The following is a 21,016-nucleotide window of genomic DNA, read 5'->3' on the forward strand; positions in this document are numbered from 1 at the left end:
CAGAGCTAAAATCATACCTGAAAAGCCCCGACTGCCTTCGGCGTTGATCTCGCGCTGCCCAAGGTCGGCGAGGGCGCCCGCAAGACGAACCACGACTACACGCACGGGAAACTCGATGATCTCATTGAGGTGACTATTAAACATGGGGCGAAGCTGTTTGTCTCTGCCGTCGGCGTGCCGCCGGCACACACTATCAAGCGACTGCACGAGGCGGGCATCTTGGTTATGAATATGGTCGGCGCGCCCAAGCATGCGGAGAAGGCGCTGGCGGCCGGGGTGGATATTGTGTGCGCGCAGGGCGGTGAGGGCGGTGGGCATACCGGAGACGTGCCTTTCTCCATCCTGATCCCCGCGGTCGTGGACGTAGCGCGCAAGTACAAGAGCCCGCTGACTGGGCAGCCCGCGCTGGTTGTTGCTGCTGGCGGCGTCAGTGACGGGCGCAGTCTGGCTGCGTCGCTGATGCTGGGTGCTTCCGGGGTGTGGGTTGGTACGCGCTTTGTGGCGTCGGATGAGAGCGGGGCCAGCCGGATGCATAAGGAGGCGGTAGTGGATGCTGGGTTTGGCGATACGGTTACCACGCTTGTTGTGTCTGGGCGGCCACTGCGGGTGTTGCCGAATGACTATATAAAGGCGTGGCAATCGAAGCCGGAGGAAATTAAGAGGCTCACGGATGCGGGGGTGGTGCCTATTATGAAAGACTTTGACGAGGGGAAGGATGTTGATATCCCGTTTTTGATGGGGCATGTTGCAGCTGTTGTGAAGGATATTAAGCCTGCAGGGCAGATTGTGGAGGAAATGGTTAAGGAGGCGGTGCATATGTTGAAGGTAGGGCATGGATACTTGAAGGAGGGAAGTAAGTTGTGATTGTCATCTGGGGTTTACGATTTGGTATGTAGTCCCGGTTTGTTTGACACTGGATATAAATATTTCTAGTCTTGTTTGTCAATTTAATTACGATGGGAAAGAGGTTCATTCTTTTATCAGATGATCTAGAGAGGTATGGCTGACGGAGGAGACATGCTCGGCGACCAGGATGCTTGATATGCTGTCTACTCTGCCAGGAATTCAGAGCAATATCCGACTCGAGCTAGATTCTTCGAAGATGCTGCCATGTACACGCCTTGGATTTTAAACCAATGCTGCAGACATTTTGGCCATCGCTAAATATATCATTGGCAGGAATCATTGAAAAATTCTCATCTTTACCGTGTATCTGACATGGTCGTAGTACACGAAAGTGGCATTGAATAAATATGGGGAGGAAACAGGAACAAACAACCGACAAGACACAACTCTAACAAGTAAAAGAAACAGAAGCAAATGCAGTACAGAGATGAGGCGGCGGGGGTAACAGAAATAGGAAATACCCGCCGTATCACTAAGAAAATACCGAAAAGTTATCCAACCAATTAATTGCCATTTCAACCTGTATAGCAATAAGTAATCCTTGATTGAATAGTAACAGTGCGGTAGGATAGATAGATACCGTTTCTGCTACCCCTTCTTGTTATATTTCTGGTTTTCTGGGGCTTTGTTTTTCTTTTTCCTTTTTTCATCGATTTTTTTTCAAGTTTTTTTACTTCGTGATTTGTGATTTGTTTCATCCCTCTAATGCCTGTACCCATTTACAACACCACGATGCCCATTAGATTTTGTCTCCACAAGTGCTGGTGGTGGTGGTGGTCCAAAAAACGGTTTGCCGTCCGGAGCTCGGTTTATCGCTGGTGAATTTTGATGTTCACCATTGTGCTGGTGGTGGTGGTGGTGATGGTGGTGATGATGATGCTCCTCATATACTCCCTCGTCACTCGAGTTTTCATCATCCTCTTCATCTTCAAATTCATCATCGTATTCACTTTCCGTTCCTTCATCATCTACCGCATCAAGCTCACCGGCAAGGGCTTGGCCTCTTCCCTGCTCTTGCATACGTCGACAGAGAGCTTCAAGGTTGTTGCTCTTTTTGCGCCATCTTTCGAGCTCTTCGTTATTTCGAGTTCGTTCTTCCGCCATCTCTAAAATGTTACGGTTCGTCTGTTCATGTTTCCGAGTTAGTGTCATGTTTTCTTTTTCCAGTCGCTTGGTCTTCTTTGCCATTTCCTCCATTTCTTTGCGGAAGGTTAAAAACAGTTCGTTGCTATTATTTAGCGTATCTTCAACCTATTTGGTTTGTTATTAAATACCACATAAGTACACCAGACAGGAAGACTCCAGGATAAGCTCACTTGTTTGAATTTTTCAACATAGATGTTGAGTTGGCTTCTTAACTCAGCTTCAGTTTGTGAAAACGTCGAGACTTGGCTACTCAAAGCACGGCATCTGTGCGCTTCGCTTTCCGCCCCACGCCTTTGTTCTTCGTATTTGGCAGTTAAGCTTTGGATTTCCGCATCCTTACTGCGGAGGAGAGATTTATAATGCAGTTCCCGCGCTTCAAACTTTTCGCCAATGGTCTTGATTTTCGCACGAAGACTTGAGAATAACCGTTAGAAATGTGCACGAGAATCGCTAGTGACGGAAGATTTGCTAGACTTACGCGTCGTCCAAATCGATATCGGCTTTTTCTCCACGAGCATCACCCCGTGCTGTAACGAAGTCCTGAATGTCAAAGAGTAGGGAGTCGAGTCGTGCGTTCACGACCCCACGAGCTTTTTTCTCTATCTCTTCAAGTCTTTTGTTTTCATCCTATACCCATAATTCATCCCATCAGATATGTCGTATTTTTTTTTTTTTTTTTTTTTTTTTTTTTTTTTTTCGGAAATGATAGGTCCCACAAACACACCTTGACTTTTTTATTCTCCTTCGTCAATTCTCGACACAGCTTTTCAAGTTTATCCTTCATGGTAGCAGTTTTGTTCAGCTCAGATTTTCCCTTATCTTGGTCCTTCTGTAGCTGATCGGCCCTTTTCTTGCTCTTCGCATAATCTCGATCCAGCTTCTTCATATCGGCAAGCAGTTCAGTGTACTTTTTATGGACAGTCTCAAGGCGTGTCATGGGCGATTCTATATTGTTCAAGAGCTGATTTAAGTCACGAGTAGCTTTTTTAACTTCTCGTTCTATAGAGCAACACATATATGTAAGCTATAAGTTGTTTTCAGGGATTCTGTCTACCCGAAGAGGGCGCTGTAGACGCCAGGACAAGGAAAAAATATACGATTACGGTAGAGCAGTCCTTTAGAATAACATACCAATTTCAGCCTCCTGGTCCTTTTCTCCCGCCGCATCTTGCTCTAGTTGGGATATTTTGGCTGCCAAGAGCTTTGATGTTTCGCTGGGATCCGCGGGCTTCTTTCCCTTGGCCTTCTTTGCCATAGCGGTTGGAGCCATTGCTGGGTGGGAGGATACCGAATGAGTTGACGAAACTGGGCTATCTGGGTGTCTATTTACGATGTTCGAATGGTTTGTACGGGAGGAAGCAGTGTGGGCACTAGAGTTGTTGTAACCTAGATAAATATGCGAAGCAGCTGCTGCCATAGCTAGCCCACTGCGCAATCAACCCAACGATGCCCTCGCAGCTTCCAGGGGATTAGCCCGTAGAACTGCTTCTCTACCGCCAGCCCAACACAGTCAACGAGTGGAAGATGTCCAAAGTCTCGTGCTCGGAACCCGAGGCAGACCTGCGAATTTTTCAATACCAACACTAAACGTTCTCTGGAGACACAGCGCGGAAACGGAGACGTATGAAAGGGACAGGAGCAAGTCGTAGCACCAACATGTGACAGGAGAAGGCCTCGATATCTAGTTCCGAAATTCCCGAGCGTGAAGACGAGACCAGCGAGGAGGCTGCTTCATGCCGTTTAGAGAGATTGACGGGGCAGAGTCAAACCGGGTCGAGTTCAGGCTCAAGACGTAGAGGGGAGAAGCCACACCAGCCAAACAACGCTAGTCCTAGCCGGGCCAAGTTTGTGGCTAACTGCTGGACTACGCCTCGACGAGCGACATGAAAATTATATTTCGCCGACTTGTCCCAGCTTACTTTGAGGTTGCTCTTGTGCTGTTTTCTTTTCCTCAGTCATACCGCTTCTCAAGGAAAACAGAGCAGCTGTTCCTTACCAGCCGAAAAGTTCTCATCTCAGTTTGCGCCGTAACCAGAACACTGGTTCATAGCGTTCAACCGATTCTTGATCTGACGGCATAGCTCGCGTTGAGCTGATATATATATATATATATATATATCGACTCTGTCCACTCATTTAATGGATCAGTTATAATTGGTAAATGGTGTCTAGGAACTAAAACGTGTTTCTGGTATTTGCATTTTAGGGTAGCGTTTCTCGCCGCCAACTCTCCTCCTGTCAATATGCTTCGATCAACCAACACGCTATTGAAATATGGGTCCTTTTCGACGAGATCTCCCGCTTTTTCCTCCCTGCGCAATAACGTGAATCGTGGGTACTTGCTTGGGAAGAATCGGAGACTAGCTTCTACCGTCACACAGCTAGATAGCTATCCTGCAGTGGACGAAAAACTACACGGGTTCACCGTCCAGGAGAAGAAGCATGTTCCGGAGCTGCATTTGACTGCGGTTCTATTGAAACACGATAAAACAGAGGCAGAGTATCTCCATGTGGCCAGAGATGACAAAAATAATGTTTTTGGCATTGGGTTCAAAACCAATCCTCCCGACGCAACTGGCGTGCCTCATATCCTTGAGCATACAACTCTATGCGGCAGTGAGAAGTAAGGAAATCTCAGCTCTTCCGGTTTCGTGGGTGGGATTTATATGCTGATTATTTTGCCTCATTTAGATACCCTGTTCGCGACCCATTTTTCAAAATGCTGCCCCGCTCTTTATCCAATTTCATGAATGCTTTCACTTCCTCTGACCATACGACCTATCCGTTTGCCACAACCAATAAGCAAGACTTCCAGAACCTCCTATCTGTCTACCTTGATGCTACATTACACCCCTTGTTGAAAGAGGAAGATTTCCGACAAGAAGGATGGCGCCTAGGACCTGAAGATCCGCGCGCATCCATGGCTCCGAAAGATGGAAATGAGAGCTCAACCTCCGCAGACGATATTGTTTTCAAGGGAGTGGTCTATAATGAGATGAAAGGGCAGATGTCGGATGCCAATTACTTATACTATATTAAGTTTAAGGAACAAATATTTCCTGCCATAAATAACTCAGGCGGTGATCCGCAGTATATAACAGACCTAACCCACAGGCAATTAGTCGAATTTTCGAAAAAGAATTACCACCCAAGCAATGCGAAAATTTTCACGTACGGGGATATGCCTCTAGCTGATCATTTAAAACAAGTTGGGCGTGTCTTGGATGGTTTTGAAAGGTCAACTCCTGATAGGGAGGTCAAACGTCCACTTTCTTTGCAGGATGGGCCCCTTAGCGTCACGATTCCTGGTCCCATCGACCCATTTACCAGTGAGGACAAGCAATTCAAAACTTCATTATCTTGGCCTGCAGGTGATTCCACTAACATCGTGGAGACTTTCTCAATGGGGGTTCTTTCATCCCTTCTTCTTGACGGATATGGGTCACCTATGTACAAGACTCTGGTCGAAAGTGAAATTGGCTCCTCGTTTACACCCAACACTGGCCTGGACACATCTGGGAGAATTCCTATCTTTTCAGTTGGTGTGAACGGGGTTGCTGAAAAGGACGTTGCCCTCGTGAAAGTAAAGGTACAAACGGTTTTTCAGGAGTTCTCGGCCACGGGATTCAACGATGAAAAAGTAAAGGGCATACTGCATCAATTGGAACTGGCATTGAGACACAAGACTGCCAACTTCGGGATTGGAATTATGGAAAAGACGCTATCATCTTGGTTTAATGGCTCCAATCCGATGAAAGAGTTGGCTTGGAACGAAGTGATCAACGAATTCAAGGAACGCTATGAGAAAGGTGGCTACCTGGAACAACTTATGCAAAAATACTTTATGACCGATAAATCCATGACATTTACGATGGCTGGATCACCGTCTTATAACAAACAACTGGACGAAATGGAGGTAGCGCGAAAAGAGGCGAAAATGGCAGAGTTGACTGAAGTTACAGGCTCTCTTGAAAAAGCAGTTGACAAACTCAAGAGAGAGGAATTTGAGTTACTGAAAGTACAGGAGGCGGCCCAACATGCAGATTTGAGCTGCCTGCCAACCCTCCACGTGAAAGATATCTCAAGAACGAAGGAATGGAAAAACGTGAGGGAGTCCAAAATAGATGAAGTCGACGTGGTTTGGAGAGAAGCTCCAACAAATGGCCTCTCCTACTTCCAGGCAATGAACTCATTTGAAAATCTGCCCGACGAGCTACGACTACTTCTACCTCTCTTTAATGACTGCATAATGCGACTCGGCACCGCCGGACGAACAATGGAACAGTGGGAAGATTTAATAAAGCTCAAGACTGGTGGTATTTCATCATCTACTTTCATTGTATCTTCCCCAACATCCCTGGATAGATACTCTGAAGGCCTTCAATTTTCTGGTTATTCCCTCGATAAGAACTTCTCGACCATGCTTGACATGATGTCCAGTTTGGTAACCGAAACTGATTTTAACAATCCTGTGGCTCCGCGCATGATACAAGAATTACTGCGATCATCCACCAACGGTGCAATTGATTCAATTGCAGGCTCAGGTCATCGATATGCTATAAATGTTGCGACTTCCGGTCTCTCTAAAAAGTTCTGGGCAAGTGAACAATTATCAGGTCTAGCACAAGTCCAGGCTACCGTAAGGCTTCTCCATGATGCGGAAACGTCGTCTGAACGGTTGCAGGAGCTCATTCGAAAACTTCAGATGATACAATCCTTTGCGATTTCGAAATCCATCAAATTCCGGGTGCGAGTGGTCTGCGAACCGGAAAGCGCCGGTGCCAACGAAGCAACTCTTCAAAGTTGGCTTGCCGGTCTGCCCCGTAATCTTAACCCCACCTCGGCAACCGAAGGATTTACCTTTGGCCAATCAGCCTCCAAAATCCTCTATAATCTCCCGTACAAAGTATCTTATTCTGGGCTTGCCCTCCCAACAACAACGTTCACCGATCCTTCTAGCGCATCGCTCAGTGTCCTCTCCCAACTCTTGACCCATAATTACCTCCACCAAGAAATCCGGGAGAAAGGAGGTGCATATGGAGCGAGCGCCAGCAGCGCCCCCATCCAAGGCTACTTCGCCTTTTCAAGCTACCGCGACCCCAACCCCATGAATTCCCTAAAAGTATTCAATAACTCCGGAACCTTTGCGCGAGACCGATCCTGGACGACGCGGGAGATGGATGAAGCGAAACTCGGCATTTTCCAGGGTCTTGACGCTCCGATGAGCATTGATGAAGAAGGTCAGCGCTACTTCATGACAGGTGTAACCCAGGAGATGGACCAGCGCTGGCGCGAGCAGGTTCTTGATGTGACCGCCGAGGACGTGAATATTGCCGCTCAAAAGTTTCTCGTTGATGGATCGCGACAGGTATTCTGTCTCCTGGGAGAGAGGAAAGACGGGTCCGATTTTGATGGCTGGGATGTGAGAAAGCTTTCCATGGGCCCTGAAGAGGATAGTACCGCCAGCTCTGAAGAACAAGGTGTGGATACCGGTGCAAACTAAGTATATAGAAATCCCCTCCCTACTTTTGCATTTTGGCTATGGTTATCCTATTTTTATGTCGTGCCATATTTGAATATATTTTCAAAACCTTTCGATATAGAACGGGTGATGTACTTTCCTATTGTCTAGAGGGGCATGAATTTCACAATCCATGTATTTTTAGATGAACGTGTATTATAATCGCATCTCCCTTGCTTGCTTTCATCCGCATTCCGCATTCTCAACTTCTCCCCCCTCCCCGACAAAAGTATTTGCTCTATTATTAACCTTCTTCCATCACCTTCTCCTGCATCAGGCGGATGTGATGCTTTCGCTAATACCTACACCCTGAAGGAGCTCCTAATATAAAGGAAAAAAAACGCGCTGCTTAAGAACAGAGCAAACATTCGTCTGCCAACCTTTCATCCCCATGGTCGGCAGATCACAAGTCTCTCTGATGACCACTCGCTGTCTTTACCGATAGTGAGCTAGTCTATGAGAAAAGCGCAAGAGCAATAAGAGGAGAAGAGCGTAGAAGAGTTCTGGTGGAAAACGAAAGAAAGGAAAAGAAAAGAAAAGAAAAAGCCACGCATACCAGAGGGAGAATGGCTCACATTATCCAATCCCCTCTATTTTCCTTGCTTCCAAGGGGTTAGAGGAGGAGATACGATGTTTTCCTGGTATGATCTTGAATCAGTCTGACTGCTTGCTTGTTTCTGATATAGGGAGGAGGGTTCTTTGCCCGCTCCGTCAGCACTCGTTTCCTGAAAACCCCCGATTCGTCGGCGGCGTTATCATGGGGCTTGTTGGTGCTTTTGGCGTGTGGTTCCGTTCTTCTCTTTTATTGACGGGCTTGTCTGTTGGTGGGGTGTTTTGAGTTGTTTCGAGATTTCGTATCTCTTTCCTTCCACCTGTGGTGGGGTGTAAAGGGGCCACTCTGGTTATGTGGGCTATGGATTTCTCCCCCTGGATGGAGAGTTCTTGATTTTTCTTATTATTTTGTTTTCCTGGAGCTCTTCTTTGTTCCTTCTGTTAACCTTTTGTCTCCATCTCATTTCAGAACTGCTCTTTTCCTCAAGGTTAATGGAGAGCGGACTAGGGATGCGAGAACATTTACTTTCTAGCCATTTTTCGGAGGGTCTACTTCACAAGTCGCCCTAAATCTTACCATCGTACCATCTCTAGTTTCTAATACTAAATGAAGTCATGAACCGTTTAACTCACATTCGATTTGGCGCTAACATAGATAGAAACAGGAGCTCTGTCAAAGATGCTGAGGCAAAACTTTCTGTTCTCTCTACAAGTTGCTTCAAGCCGATTCCAGAGCAAAAATAAGTGTTGCAATTTTAACACGTCCAAACATCAATTAAACAGTCATTATGCCTTCACAGCAACGCCTCGAAGACGAACATATCCCAGCCACCCACTCCCATCCTCTTCCCTGGTGATAACGGTTTCCAATACCTGAGAGACTTCCTCAACCGCAGCCTCTCTGCGGTCCGCATCCACAATGTCTAGAATCTCGGATCCCATTAACCGCACCCACCCGGCAAGACCGCCATTTGCGTCGGCGGTAAGTCTGGTGGGCCGATATTCGACTTCCAGCTTCTCGACGCGAAAGCCAATCTCCTCCAATTTCGCTCTCATCCAAGTCTCAGATGGGAAGAACCACGGGTCCGCGGTGCGTGCTTGCTGAATTGTTGCTCCCTGATGTATCACCGCGGCAAGCAGCGCGCTGTGGACCTCGGGGACGTTTCCATGGCCTCCCATTTCGAATACAAAGGTCCCATTTGGCTTAAGGCACCGATATATTGCTTCCAGCACTCCGAGCCTTGTGGATGCGTCTTTCAGTATCCAGTGCAGCGCAGCGTTGGAAACCCTGTTGACTTTCCCCCTCAGTTCTAAGCTCCTTTTGTTGACAAGCCATCGGCTACGAGTATGCAAATAACCAAAGGAAGGAAGGAAGGAAGGAAGGAAGGAAGAAAAAAAGAAACTCACACTTTATCCCATGCCCCATTAAGAATATCCTGTTCCAGATCTAGATACCTGCAATCCACAACTCGAAAGTCGGCTTTGGGGACGCCATAATGCTGTTTGGCAGAGCTAATCATCGAAGGGGAGGCGTCTACACCCAGCACCGATTTTATGTGTGGAATGAAACTGCTGGTGAACTTCCCATCCCCACACCCGACATCCAACACCCTGTCCGTTGGTTGGGGATTGAGATACTGCAACACTTTGTGCGCCAGCTTTGGAACAAAAGCAGCCGATTCTTGATATGCCTGACTGGAGGGTAAGACGTTGATTTTCTGATCCCAATCTCTATGGAAATGTATGTACAGTACATACCTCTGCAGACCAGTAATCCTTTCGCTTGTCTGAAACCTGTGTCTGTGTCATGTTTTTAATTACCTTTTTCTTCAATGGTTACTAGTAACTTCCGCTCGACCTGGCGATTCACGAAATACATTCCACGTAGGAGGCCAGAAGTACTAATACTGATATTGATAGCTTTAGATTTCGGCCAAAATTCTAAGGTTTTCTTTTTTCTTTTTCTTTTTCTTTTTCTTTTTTTTTTTTTGAGGCCTATCGGTTTCAAATAAGAAAAAAACAACCCAGCATCTTCACTGTGGAGAACATATGAACATTTGATCAAAACACTGCTCCTTAAACCCACAGCCTAATGTAATACACTCAGCAGCGCATTAGAATCATATCGACGTGTGTCAATGTGGGTGTATTTTCGGGGGCGTGAGCCTGTTGAGAGCCTACGCTGTACATAACAACCCCGCAGCCGATATCGGGATAGGGCCTTCTTGGCCAATCCCTTTGATCGTTGGGCCATGTTGGACTAACTCTGAAAAGAACCAAGGATCTCGTTAGGAATAAAATCTTGGATCGTAGACAATTTAGGCTCCGCTAGGAAGGATGAAGGATAGGGCATATTGCTCATATTGGTGTCCTCAGGCTGTTGTGTTCAGGAGAGTCAGTATCACAAGTATAACTGCCGCTTTACTAAATGAAGGCGCCTAGTAGATTCCCTCGAATTTCGGGTTTTCGTCCCGGCAAATCGTAACCTTAGCCGATAGCCGGTCTTGGCCTATAGTATGCCTGTAGTTATCTCCGCGCCGAGCCGACATGCAATCATCATCAAAATGCGGACAGAGAACTCGAGATATAGTCGACTTCTTAAAGATCCGTGGGCGATACTAGGATTGAAGATTCATGGAGAGAGGTACTGGTAGTAGTAAGTGACAGTGCTAAGATGGATTGGCTGTAAAGGATCCGCCCGCCGGTTCGCGCAGCGTTCCACCAAGGATACAACCACACCATCGGAAAGTAAACCAACAGCAGTATTGAGAATCTGGGGAATTCTTCTCCTCTTCTGGTCAATGGTAGGTTCAGTGGATCGAATCAAGTGCTGCCGTACTTTGGCGGGGGAAAAGGAAGAACCATGGATTTGCAAAGAGCTTTTGTCAGCGGCCAAAAAAAAAAAAAAAAAAAAAAAAAGTTCAGGTCCGGCGTTTTCTCCGGGTCCATCGTCGCTCCCAAGCATCAACAAGCAAGAACGTCAAATACGGTCAACTCGCTGGCAGCATAGAAGTGGGCGAAATATATACACAAAAGGTCAAAAGTTTTGTTATACGAAAATAATTAAATATACTATCCTGCACGTCAGCTTCTCAGGTCCCATCGCGCTCCCCTTGCCCAGTAAGTCAATTATTGCCATTGGGGGAGGCTGCCCCCCTTGCTGCATGCTTTCAGAAGAAGAGACATAATGTGTCCCCGTCATGGCCAGTCTGCAGTCTACTTTTCCCAATAACAATACGACCAGCGGCAAGGACAGTAATAATACTCCTGATATCCATCCCAACTATACCCTCCACAGCCCCACCTCCGCACCCCTAGCGACAGCAAGGGAGGACGAAGCTACCCCTTCCCGTTCTCGTCCAACGTCCACCGTCAACCACCTCATAATTCCCTGCCGTGACGTCGTGAAGCCCAAGGAAGCCTCTGACCAGCGCCAGCGCGGCATAAGCACCTCATCGAAGACGGCGGCGGCGGCAGCAGCTGCTGCAACGATAGCAATTGGCAATAACAATAACGAGAACTATGAAGATGTAACGGAACTCGTCGACCTCGCCCCGCTCCCGGCATCAGATCACAGCGACGATCATGATCGTGACACCGCCCGCAATCGCAATAACAATAATAATATTGATATTGATAACGATAATGGCAACGGCAGTAACCACAGCAGTCCATCTTCGGCATCATCGATCTCTTCAGGCTCCGTGCGCCTGGTTGTCCAACGTACACGAAGCACACAGCGGTCGGGCACATCCGGTGACAGCGTGGAAAATATGGGTAGCAACACGGGCATCCTGGGGGGAGTGAAGAGATTCTGGTTTCGGCATGTTTCGATGACAGTGCCACGGAGACAGAACAGGGATCATTTTGGTGAGTTTTTTTCTCTTATATTGTTTCTTTTTTGGGGAACCTTTTGTGAATGTGAGTGTGAGTGTGAGTGAGTGTTTTTTTATCTTAATATTTTTATATTATTCGTCTCAATGGGGGTGGGGGGTCAGTTATATGTTTCTCTCTGCGTCCACTTTGCCGAAGAGGCTGGCCAGCTTTGGTGATCCCCAAAAATGAGCCGGCCAGCTCTAGTAGCAAGCACGCCATCCATCAGAGCATAAAAAGCAAAAGAACTCCATTCCATCCCTGCCCCTTGGACCATGTCCAAAAGTTTGGTTTTCATGAGCTTTATGTTTTGGCTTCTGGAGAAGGTATCTTCTAAAGTTATCTCCAGATGAGCTTGGGGTCTGACCACTCCATCCCACTCACGGTCCTTTAACACATCTTAGTTATAACATTTACAATACCCCACCCGCAAGCCATAACCCATTACACACACCCACACACCCACACACATATATATATATGTATATAATTGAAAATATCTAAAGAAACCACTCGCCTACAAAATTCTCTAACCAACTGACCAAAACACCAAAACACGAATAATAGCCCTCGAACGGACTTTCCTAGCCTACATCCGCACATCCCTCGCCTTCGCCTTCCAAGGCGCCCTCATAGCCCAGTTATTCAGCCTGCAGAACAGGCAAGATCAAGACGATACGCCGTTCGGGTTCCACGCCGTCGGCAAGCCGCTGGCCTGTGGGTGTCACGCCTGTGCGATAGCGGTTGCCGCTGTGGGCTCGTACCGCTTCTGGAGGCAGCAGAACGCCCTGGCGCGAGGCAAGGTGCATGCCGGCGGTTGGGAATTGGGCGTTTCTGGTGCTTGTGCGGCTGGGGTGCGTATTTTTCTTTTCTTTTCTTTTCTTTTCTTTTAAACCCCACTTCCTCTTTTTTTGGGCTGTCACGGCGGAAGGTTTTATGCAGCCGTCGTGCAAGGGCAGTTATCGTTCTACAATATATGGCTCAGCACGATGAAGATCCGGAATAGGCGAAACGAGACGCACTTTTTCCTCTTCCCTGCTTTCTTTCTTTGTTACTTTTTCCACGAATTGTTATGTCCCCAACAGCTGCTGACACACATACCCCTAATTTTTATATACAGATAATCGCGGCGGCATTTGTGCTAGTGGTGTTGATAACTGCCAGAAAATAAAACCAATAGAAGGCCATAAAATAACCAATATCTCGGTGATCGCCTTGAAGATCTTCCTGCCATTATCTCGTTATTTCCATCTGACTGCTTCTGGTACCATGCCAGCCTAAGCAGACCATCATCGGGCGTACTGTTGAACAGGGTTCGAATTTTTAGACTGGTAAAACTTTCAGTGTGGTTCAAACTCACCATCATCACCGGATTCGAGGTTGGAAAGTGCTCATTTGATATGTACATGTACAATTTCTGAGCCTTGGTTAAAGCTGCACTCTCCAGTATTTTTTCCTCTCTTAACTGTGTGCTTCTAGGGGGGTGTTCTCTACGTTTCTCAAATTCTTTTACTCTCTAACTAATACTCTACTCTAATCTAATCTCTAATCCTCTACCTAATTTTCTAATCCACCTCCCTTTTCTGATTCCTAACCCCCAGCTAATTCTATCTTCAAATCCTTCGCGTGAGATGCTACTCACTTTTGACAGCGTCCTCTGTACTCTCTCTGTATATACACATGCAGAGCCCCCCAAGATCAATTTGATTTGAGCTCTGAGTAAGACAATAGTATGCTGCTTTACTTAAAATTGCCAATGCAGAACCAGGTTAACTGGTTCAATCAGCTCATTTGTGTTTCTGAGATATATTCTTGTCAGTCAAAGCAATGGTTTTGGATTACAGTCATTAATTAGCCTGGCATCTGAATCTTTTCTCCCCCCCTCCCCCTTTCTTCTACGATTCCATAGAAGAATCATCATTTCTGTCATCGCGCAACCAACTGTGGGGGCCGACTCTTTAAAAGATCCATCATTCCCGTCTCCACTCCATGACCCAGCCTGAAATTTGAGGGAGGGTGATCCCTCTATATATCTTGAGCTTCAACCTTGGTTGTTTTTCTCCACTTGAATTCTTCAACTCCTACGATGGGGGGGGGTGGGAAAGGTTGAGAGACTGAGTGCAATTTAGAGGGGACTAGGACCTGAGAAATATGAGATGTTTGAGAACCATGCCAAAAGTTTTTCCGGCCGAAATTTTTAAATAACCCCATTGTATTGGGACAAACCTTTCTACCCTATTTCACCCGTTTTCATCTTCTACCAATCCAGGGAGTTTTGAACATATTGAGGAAGATACCACTTAAACCATGGAGAGTTACAATGTTTTTCAGCCTTCACCACTTATTGTTCAAGTGGGAATTCAATCCCATCGAAGAGCGTCTCCCAGCCTTCCCATTGGTGACACATCCGGTGAATACTTCTCCCACCTTCTGGGAAAAATGCTGCTCTTTCCCAGTCAATCACACCCGCTACGGCATCCAAGTTCGGATGCAGCACAATGTTTGAAAGGTCCCAATCCAGATGCGATAACACCGGCTTGCTGAGTGGGTTGATCTGGTGAATAAATGGCGCATCCTCGTCCTCGTAGGCTCTGAGAAAAGCCTTCGTAGACTCGAAAGGTCCGCGGTGAGGAAGTTGAAGGTGGATGATCTCGCCTGAAACGCTCAGCGATCGAACCCCTGCAGAGGGGTTGGGAACCTTCGCCAGCTCCTTGATATAATTCTGCACTTGAAGCTTAATCGCCTCTCGTTGACGGGGGGAAATTTTATCCCATGTTGGACTCTCATTCACTGTAATGCCAGGGATCCTTTCAAAGACATTGAATCTATATGTAAAAGATGAAATTTGTTATCAGCTGCCGTGACTTGGATTGGAATACTGCCCCACCTACCCATCGCCTTGATGTATGAGTTTTGGCACCGGTATGTTCGTGTATTGGCGAACGAGCTCTAGAGTGCGCACCTCATTTCCGTCCCGTAAGGAGATCGTGGAGAACTCAGGCTCGTAGCCATCATAGCCCAACTCGCCAGGGATAAGTCTCTTTTTCACGACGTGTTCGGGTAGTAGATATATGTACCTATCAAACGGGGGAAACGGCATATGTTCGTTTCGGCATCTCTTGAGCCATTCTTCATCTGTAGAGGAAGACATTGTGAAAGTCAAGGCTAGCAGGAGGTTTGAGATGAGAAACAAATATAACAGGGAGCAAAGAATTGTTTGTTGATTCAGGAATAACTGGCCGATTTCTTTGAGCGTACAGTTGAACCGGGTTCAAAAAAGCTGGATGGGGTTCAGATTTTTGGCTGGAAAAACTTTCAAACGTGATTCAAACTCACATCCCCGGCGGAGGTCAAAGTTCTTTGTCGTTCAAAATTTCTTAGCTAAAAATCCGAACCCCAATCCGTATCCAACTGCAACCTGCCGGATTTGGTTGTTTGTTTGTTTGTTTGAATGTCAAGACAATAGAACAAATTATCATGTTGCTGTCAAGGATTCCACCGCGCTCCCTACTAGGTATCTGCAAATGTGTATAACCAAACCGGATTCAAGTAACCTCTCATTGGATACAAGAAAGTGAATGTCAAGCCTCATGATAACCCTACGGATTTGATAGAGGCCTTGTTAAAGTACGTAGGAATTGAGGGCACTGTTGCCTACTGCGTAGAAGCAAATGGCCGTTTTCTACGGCTGGCAACATCATGTCTCATCGGCTCCGTGCTGTAATTTCTGTTCTCTCAGAATTGGTTACCCATCCCTTGCAGGAAATTCAGGCCGCGTTTGCCGTGGAAGAGTTGACAGACTCACATATTTAAAGCTCGAATGACTCTCCTATTTTTGGCAGGACAGTCAGTCTTCACCCCTTTAAGCCTCCTCATAAATGAAGTTAAAATCGATTTTCTTGAGTTGTCTTCTTTGATTTCTATCGACCTCTTCACGCACAATGGTCTGGAAATGCCTCAGGTGTGGAAAGTGGAATAATACTGGAAATGGCACTTGCCCCTGTGGCTGGAAGATTGGAGGCCGGCGTCAAATTGACAAATCCCGCTGTTATTGTCCTTGGCACAGAAGGGGCCATGGATTTCGTTCAAACTGGGTAAGACTTGAAAATATCAAGAGGGTTTGCCATCTCTGATTGTTGTGGTTTTATAGTTGCTCTGAAACAAACGCCAACTTCACGTGGAACTTCAGTACAGGTCCATTAAGAACCGGCTTAGTGGTTTACTGGACCATTGTAGGTGGAATGGACGTGAACTAGGGGAAACACTTAATGTTTGTCCGCAGGTCTCTCTTTGAATATTCTTTGGTTCTCTCAATTATTTTTCTGTTGGAATGGTATTACGGAGACTTGCAATGCTATTCTTTCGTCTCTTGGCTGTGGAGAGCAGATTGAGTGAGAGACGAAGTTGAAAGGACATTACAAGGTCGTAGACTAGCTGATGGATTGATAGATATTTGCTGGTAGCAGTGCGTTTCTACTTGGGTAAGCGGGAAAGAACTTTGCTAGCCTTCAGCATATCAACGAAGGGCGCTTATGGGGTTGCAACGTCAAAATACAACCAAAAAGCAAATCGCGGTTCTTATAATAAAGAGACAGAATAGTTGAATAGTTGAAAATCTAGAAATTGACCACTCACCCGGGTTGCTTCAAACAGTACTAGTAGTGAGTTACATAGAGGTTTAACAGCAAAGTATCTAGTATCTGCTAAATCTATATTCTGTACAGATTATCGGAACTGTTTCTGCTCCGACTCAGAGCCTAAGACATATCGCCGTAGCCGTGGCCCGGGAAGTCTTAACAATTGCCGTCAGCCGAGATCTGGCCTGCTAACCCTTATAAGTTAAGTACGGTCTAAACACCTGTCCTAATCTGCTGACTAAACCCTGAGACCCGATCTCCCGGTTTTTGACTTTTTTCCTTCCGCCACCCCAAAAAGCTGCCATATCGCGCCAACAGATCTGGCTTGGTTTGGTAACACTACAGTTGTTTCATCGCTTTCTTGGGAAAAGGTATCTCCTCACGCCGGACTCCTCCTTCCGCTTTTCATCCCCTTGATGGTGATATGTTGCGCGGACAGGATGGTGATATTACATCTTCATTTATCTCCATGCCCACCTCATCAAAGATCATTCCCTCTCGGAGTCTAAGGAAAAAGATCGCAGAGCCGGTTTCAACACCCAACATCTATTCTAGCTCTCAATAGTCTGTGGAAGAAAGCTGTTCGATTGCACATTTTGCTTTTGACCTATCAAATCCGTTGGCTCGCCCCGGGGCGGTGCCAATTCTAAAATCGGAGACCATGGGGATGTCAAAATCCCACCGGATCATTCTCCTCCTTCTAATCGATTCCCTATTCTTCCTCCTCGAACTAGTCGTTGGTGAGTTTACGGACTCTTATTGCCGGTGGACAAATTTTGAAAAGCTATGTTAGGAGCCTCTGCTGACTCTCTTCTTTTTCTACTTTGGTTAGGTTATTCCGTCCATTCACTAGCTTTGGTTGCGGATTCGTTTCATATGGTATGTGGAGAATGCGAGAGGGCCTTTCCTTTTTTTTTTTTCTTTTTTTTCTTTTTTTTCTTTTTTGTTTGTCTTTTCGGTTAACTAATTATTTCTTCGCCTTTTTGCGTGTTTAGCTCAATGATGTATTATCACTCTGTGTCGGACTCTGGGCTGTCAAAGTCGCAAATGAGAGAACCAGCTCGAAAGTGTATACCTATGGGGTAAGTAATGGGTCTCATTGTCCTGCGAATTTGATCGAGCACCGCACGCAATGGCCAGAGCTAATATGATGATAATTACGACAATTTACAGTGGCAACGGGCCGAAACTCTTGGTGCGCTTGTCAATGGCGTGTTCCTCGTCGCATTATGTCTTTCCATCTTTCTTGAAGCTATCCAACGATTCGTCGAGCCGCAAGTAGTGAGGAACCCGAAGCTCGTGTTTGTCGTCGGCTGCTGCGGTCTGGTGTCGAATATTCTTGGATTGGTGCTTTTCCATGACCACTCGCATGCCCACAGTGGAGGAACGGAGGCAGTCGATACGGCGGAGCAGGGTTACATTCAGGAGCCGGGTACGGGGGGAATAGCGGACGAATCGGTGACCGTGGCGAGCGCAGCACCAGAAAATGGAATATCGAGATTGTCTGCTGAAGAACGGGGTGCTACGGAGAACAACACGTCTACTCCTGGTGCAAGCAGGTGGAGCGAATCTGATGCCAACAAACGCCGCAACTCCCGTCGGTTTAGTGCGTCAGTCCAATGGCCTTTCCGTGATTCGGAAGATATTCAAATCCACCCAGCCATCCTGCGTCGGGATATCATTGAGGCCAGTCGATTTGACGGGTCGGACGCGGAATATCCTTTAAACGGCCCTCGGCCATCGGAACAAACGGATTTATTGAGTGACTACGATGGTACACCATATACTCATCTAAACGGTCAAGAACAAGTTCGAATGATACCCAAAGCCGCTAGCCACGAAGACTTACACGGCGAGCACAACCACGCCAGACCGAAAACACACGATGTGAAGGGTGGCCATTCTCATTCGCATGGCGACCTAAACATGCGAGGTGTTTTCCTCCACGTAGTTGGCGACGCCCTGGGAAACGTTGGCGTGATCATCTCCGCCCTCGTAATCTGGCTCACCGATTACTCCTGGCGTTATTACGTAGACCCGGGCATCTCGCTCGTGATCACCTTCATAATCCTCTGCTCTGCCATCCCGCTCTGCAAAGCCGCGTCACGCATCCTCCTCCAAGCCGTTCCCCCCGACCTCAGCATCGACCACATCATCGAAGACATCCAGAGCCTGCCCGGCATCATCAGCTGTCACCACTTGCATGTCTGGCAGCTCAGCGATACGCAACTCGTCTGCTCGCTGCACATCCAAGTCAGTCATGATGTCAAGGGCGAAGGGTCCGATCGATACATGGAGCTTGCACGCCAGGTGCGCAGATGTCTGCACGCATATGGCATTCACTCATCAACTATCCAGCCGGAGTTCTATCCGGACAGCGACGCTGATGATGCGGCTGGTGGCTCGGCGACGACGTCGAATTCTCCCAAGGGAGGAGCACAGCGCTGTCATGGGTCAAATACTGTTGACCCTAACTGCCTGCTTGAGTGTGGGGTCGAGTGCGCCGATGGACAGCAGTGTTGCCCCGGTGGCAAATGATGTTCCCACCTTTCTCTCCTCTCAACTCTCTAGGTAGAATGTTTTGGTTGCCTTATTAAAAAACTTGTTTTCTTCTTTTTTTGACGTTTAGGGTAGATTGGTAATTCTTGAACATTGCTCAGGCGCCGGTCGATACACAGTTCCTTACGCCATTTACGATGGAGGAATACTTTGGATTGGTGAATGTTTTTGAACCTCTATTTTCTTTTTCTTATCTACTGTTTACTACGTATTATTTTGGCGTAAATGATTAATTGGTTTTAATTGAGAAACAATATCTAATTACCTTCATAAATGCATGGGGATTACTAATATGTAACATCCGATAGAGTGTTCATTTTGAGCTTTCTTCACTCCGCATCCGATGCCAGAGAGCTTGTCTGGTACGAGAACCGGGCCAGGCACGGCTGTGTTCAGTTGCTTCGTTTCTTCTGGGTTGTCTATATCATCATACGCTTCTTCGATTTGTTTTTCTTTCTCCTTCTAATTCCACTTCCTCTGTAACATATGAGAGGCTACTCCTGACTCTGGAGTCAATTGCCTCCGAATCTTTCGTCATGATAACGCTTACCACATGAACAACTATCCAGAACAACTATCCAACCTACCTCCTACTCTGTATGCATAACAACATGAAGAATCTGTAGTTACAGCAAGGATGGTTGCCACTTATCGCCTCACTGTCGTTCCTAGATGGCTCTGGAAATACACCAATCTGCTCATTCCTCGATTCCGCACAGCACATGGACAAATTAGTTGCTCTAGCTATGAGTATTTCCACAAGTCCCCCTCAACAATATCCTCAATTTCGCCAACCATCTGGCCAGGACCTTTCGTTCATTCATTCATTTCTCTCGTCTTCATACTACCCTACCGTATTTCATGTCGAGACTAGGCATTGCTAATATTATTCACGAAGTATGCTCTCATCTGCCCAGGCCAGATTGACAGAAAAAGCTTTCGGGGGAGACACTGGAATTGTTGACACACTGCACTTGTTGGTAGAAAATTTCAGTCTTATCGTGAAGAAAAATAATATCTCCAGATTTTGCAATTTCCGGCCTGTTCGCGAAGTGCTTTTTATAAATAAATACCTGGCTGAGTCCTCCACAAATCGAATCTGTTGCCTAATTTACTCTCGCTCCGTCAACCCCTGGATCCTGAAATCCATTCAACGCACTTAACCATCAACTCCTAACCTCTGCAGCCGAGATTGCGATTTTTTCGCGATGGAAGGAAGTCAACGATGTGCTTTAAAAAAATAAAATTCTATAGTAGGTCGATCATTTTCCCGAGTAGGATGCGAGAACTCGATGTCGATCCCATCCTAGGCACTCATGCTGAAGTCCTTCAATTGGTGGCTACCATGAGCCCTGCTGGACACGGGCTCAAATAAATACCCATGGGTCGCGGGTGGACACGGACATCTTTTACGGTATGAGGCTGATAAACCGAATATCTATCATGTCGGCCACCCAGAGTACCTGGATCAGGATCCCTGGGCAATCTGCCATTGCAGGAACGCTCGACAAATGTGCTTGAGCACTGGATTGAATGATATAGGCTGGGTATCAACGATTCGGGCATTATTATTTCATGAGGCGACTCTCCGGACAGCTCATTCATGAACTCGGCCAGCAATTGTCAACCGCGGATTCTCGAACAGCGAGACTTGGGAAAAGGATGCATCAAAGGATACGTGCTGGCCAGTAGAACTCTACGTCCCCGATTCCCCAGAGTATGGAACATCTACTTCAACTGGTGTGGCATGTCCTTAGGACAACAGTGGCAAGTCGCTTCTGGAGTGGGCCTACGATGCTTCGTGCATGTCGCAAGGGCAAAG

The 21,016-nt window shown here is 46.8% G+C and overlaps 8 protein-coding genes across 8 annotated transcripts in view; 5 read left to right on the forward strand and 3 right to left on the reverse strand.

The window, feature by feature from the left end:
• HCAG_04250 (conserved hypothetical protein) overlaps nt 1–1,007 on the forward strand; it is a gene marked incomplete at both ends in the record, with an annotated part of 1,878 nt that extends 871 nt beyond the window's left edge. The window contains 2 exons of the mRNA XM_001540360.1: nt 26–853; nt 985–1,007. Of these exons, the coding sequence (XP_001540410.1) occupies nt 26–853; nt 985–1,007 (851 nt within the window). The remainder of the gene's footprint in view (nt 1–25; nt 854–984) is intronic.
• A 601-nt stretch (nt 1,008–1,608) lies between these two features.
• On the reverse strand, nt 1,609–3,322 carry HCAG_04251 (conserved hypothetical protein; the record flags this gene model as incomplete). Its single annotated transcript, XM_001540361.1, has 5 exons — nt 1,609–2,157; nt 2,223–2,466; nt 2,531–2,679; nt 2,777–3,051; nt 3,184–3,322. The coding sequence occupies 5 exons, from the start codon at nt 3,320–3,322 to the stop codon at nt 1,609–1,611; spliced, it is 1,356 nt and encodes a 451-aa protein (XP_001540411.1).
• A 973-nt stretch (nt 3,323–4,295) lies between these two features.
• Nucleotides 4,296–7,555, forward strand: HCAG_04252 (conserved hypothetical protein; the record flags this gene model as incomplete). Its single annotated transcript, XM_001540362.1, has 2 exons — nt 4,296–4,675; nt 4,744–7,555. 2 exons carry the CDS (start codon nt 4,296–4,298, stop codon nt 7,553–7,555), a joined length of 3,192 nt encoding a protein of 1,063 aa, XP_001540412.1.
• Nucleotides 7,556–8,674: 1,119 nt separating this feature from the next.
• On the reverse strand, nt 8,675–9,934 carry HCAG_04253 (conserved hypothetical protein; the record flags this gene model as incomplete). The annotated part of the gene is made up of 5 exons (XM_001540363.1): nt 8,675–8,691; nt 8,759–8,771; nt 8,999–9,413; nt 9,533–9,816; nt 9,884–9,934. The coding sequence occupies 5 exons, from the start codon at nt 9,932–9,934 to the stop codon at nt 8,675–8,677; spliced, it is 780 nt and encodes a 259-aa protein (XP_001540413.1).
• Nucleotides 9,935–11,325: 1,391 nt separating this feature from the next.
• HCAG_04254 (predicted protein) lies at nt 11,326–13,169 on the forward strand (the record flags this gene model as incomplete). Its single annotated transcript, XM_001540364.1, has 4 exons — nt 11,326–11,995; nt 12,124–12,324; nt 12,566–12,852; nt 13,119–13,169. The coding sequence occupies 4 exons, from the start codon at nt 11,326–11,328 to the stop codon at nt 13,167–13,169; spliced, it is 1,209 nt and encodes a 402-aa protein (XP_001540414.1).
• Nucleotides 13,170–14,339: 1,170 nt separating this feature from the next.
• Nucleotides 14,340–15,149, reverse strand: HCAG_04255 (predicted protein; the record flags this gene model as incomplete). Its single annotated transcript, XM_001540365.1, has 2 exons — nt 14,340–14,823; nt 14,890–15,149. The coding sequence occupies 2 exons, from the start codon at nt 15,147–15,149 to the stop codon at nt 14,340–14,342; spliced, it is 744 nt and encodes a 247-aa protein (XP_001540415.1).
• An 836-nt stretch (nt 15,150–15,985) lies between these two features.
• On the forward strand, nt 15,986–16,759 carry HCAG_04256 (predicted protein; the record flags this gene model as incomplete). Its single annotated transcript, XM_001540366.1, has 4 exons — nt 15,986–16,092; nt 16,149–16,230; nt 16,448–16,479; nt 16,723–16,759. The coding sequence occupies 4 exons, from the start codon at nt 15,986–15,988 to the stop codon at nt 16,757–16,759; spliced, it is 258 nt and encodes an 85-aa protein (XP_001540416.1).
• A 537-nt stretch (nt 16,760–17,296) lies between these two features.
• On the forward strand, nt 17,297–19,173 carry HCAG_04257 (zinc homeostasis factor 1; the record flags this gene model as incomplete). Its single annotated transcript, XM_001540367.1, has 4 exons — nt 17,297–17,375; nt 17,468–17,514; nt 17,631–17,717; nt 17,809–19,173. 4 exons carry the CDS (start codon nt 17,297–17,299, stop codon nt 19,171–19,173), a joined length of 1,578 nt encoding a protein of 525 aa, XP_001540417.1.
• Between the last annotated feature and the right edge of the window lie 1,843 nt (nt 19,174–21,016).

Source organism: Histoplasma capsulatum, genomic scaffold, assembly GCF_000149585.1.
Source record: "Histoplasma capsulatum NAm1 scaffold_4 genomic scaffold, whole genome shotgun sequence".
Classification (NCBI taxonomy): Eukaryota; Fungi; Ascomycota; class Eurotiomycetes; order Onygenales; family Ajellomycetaceae; genus Histoplasma; species Histoplasma mississippiense.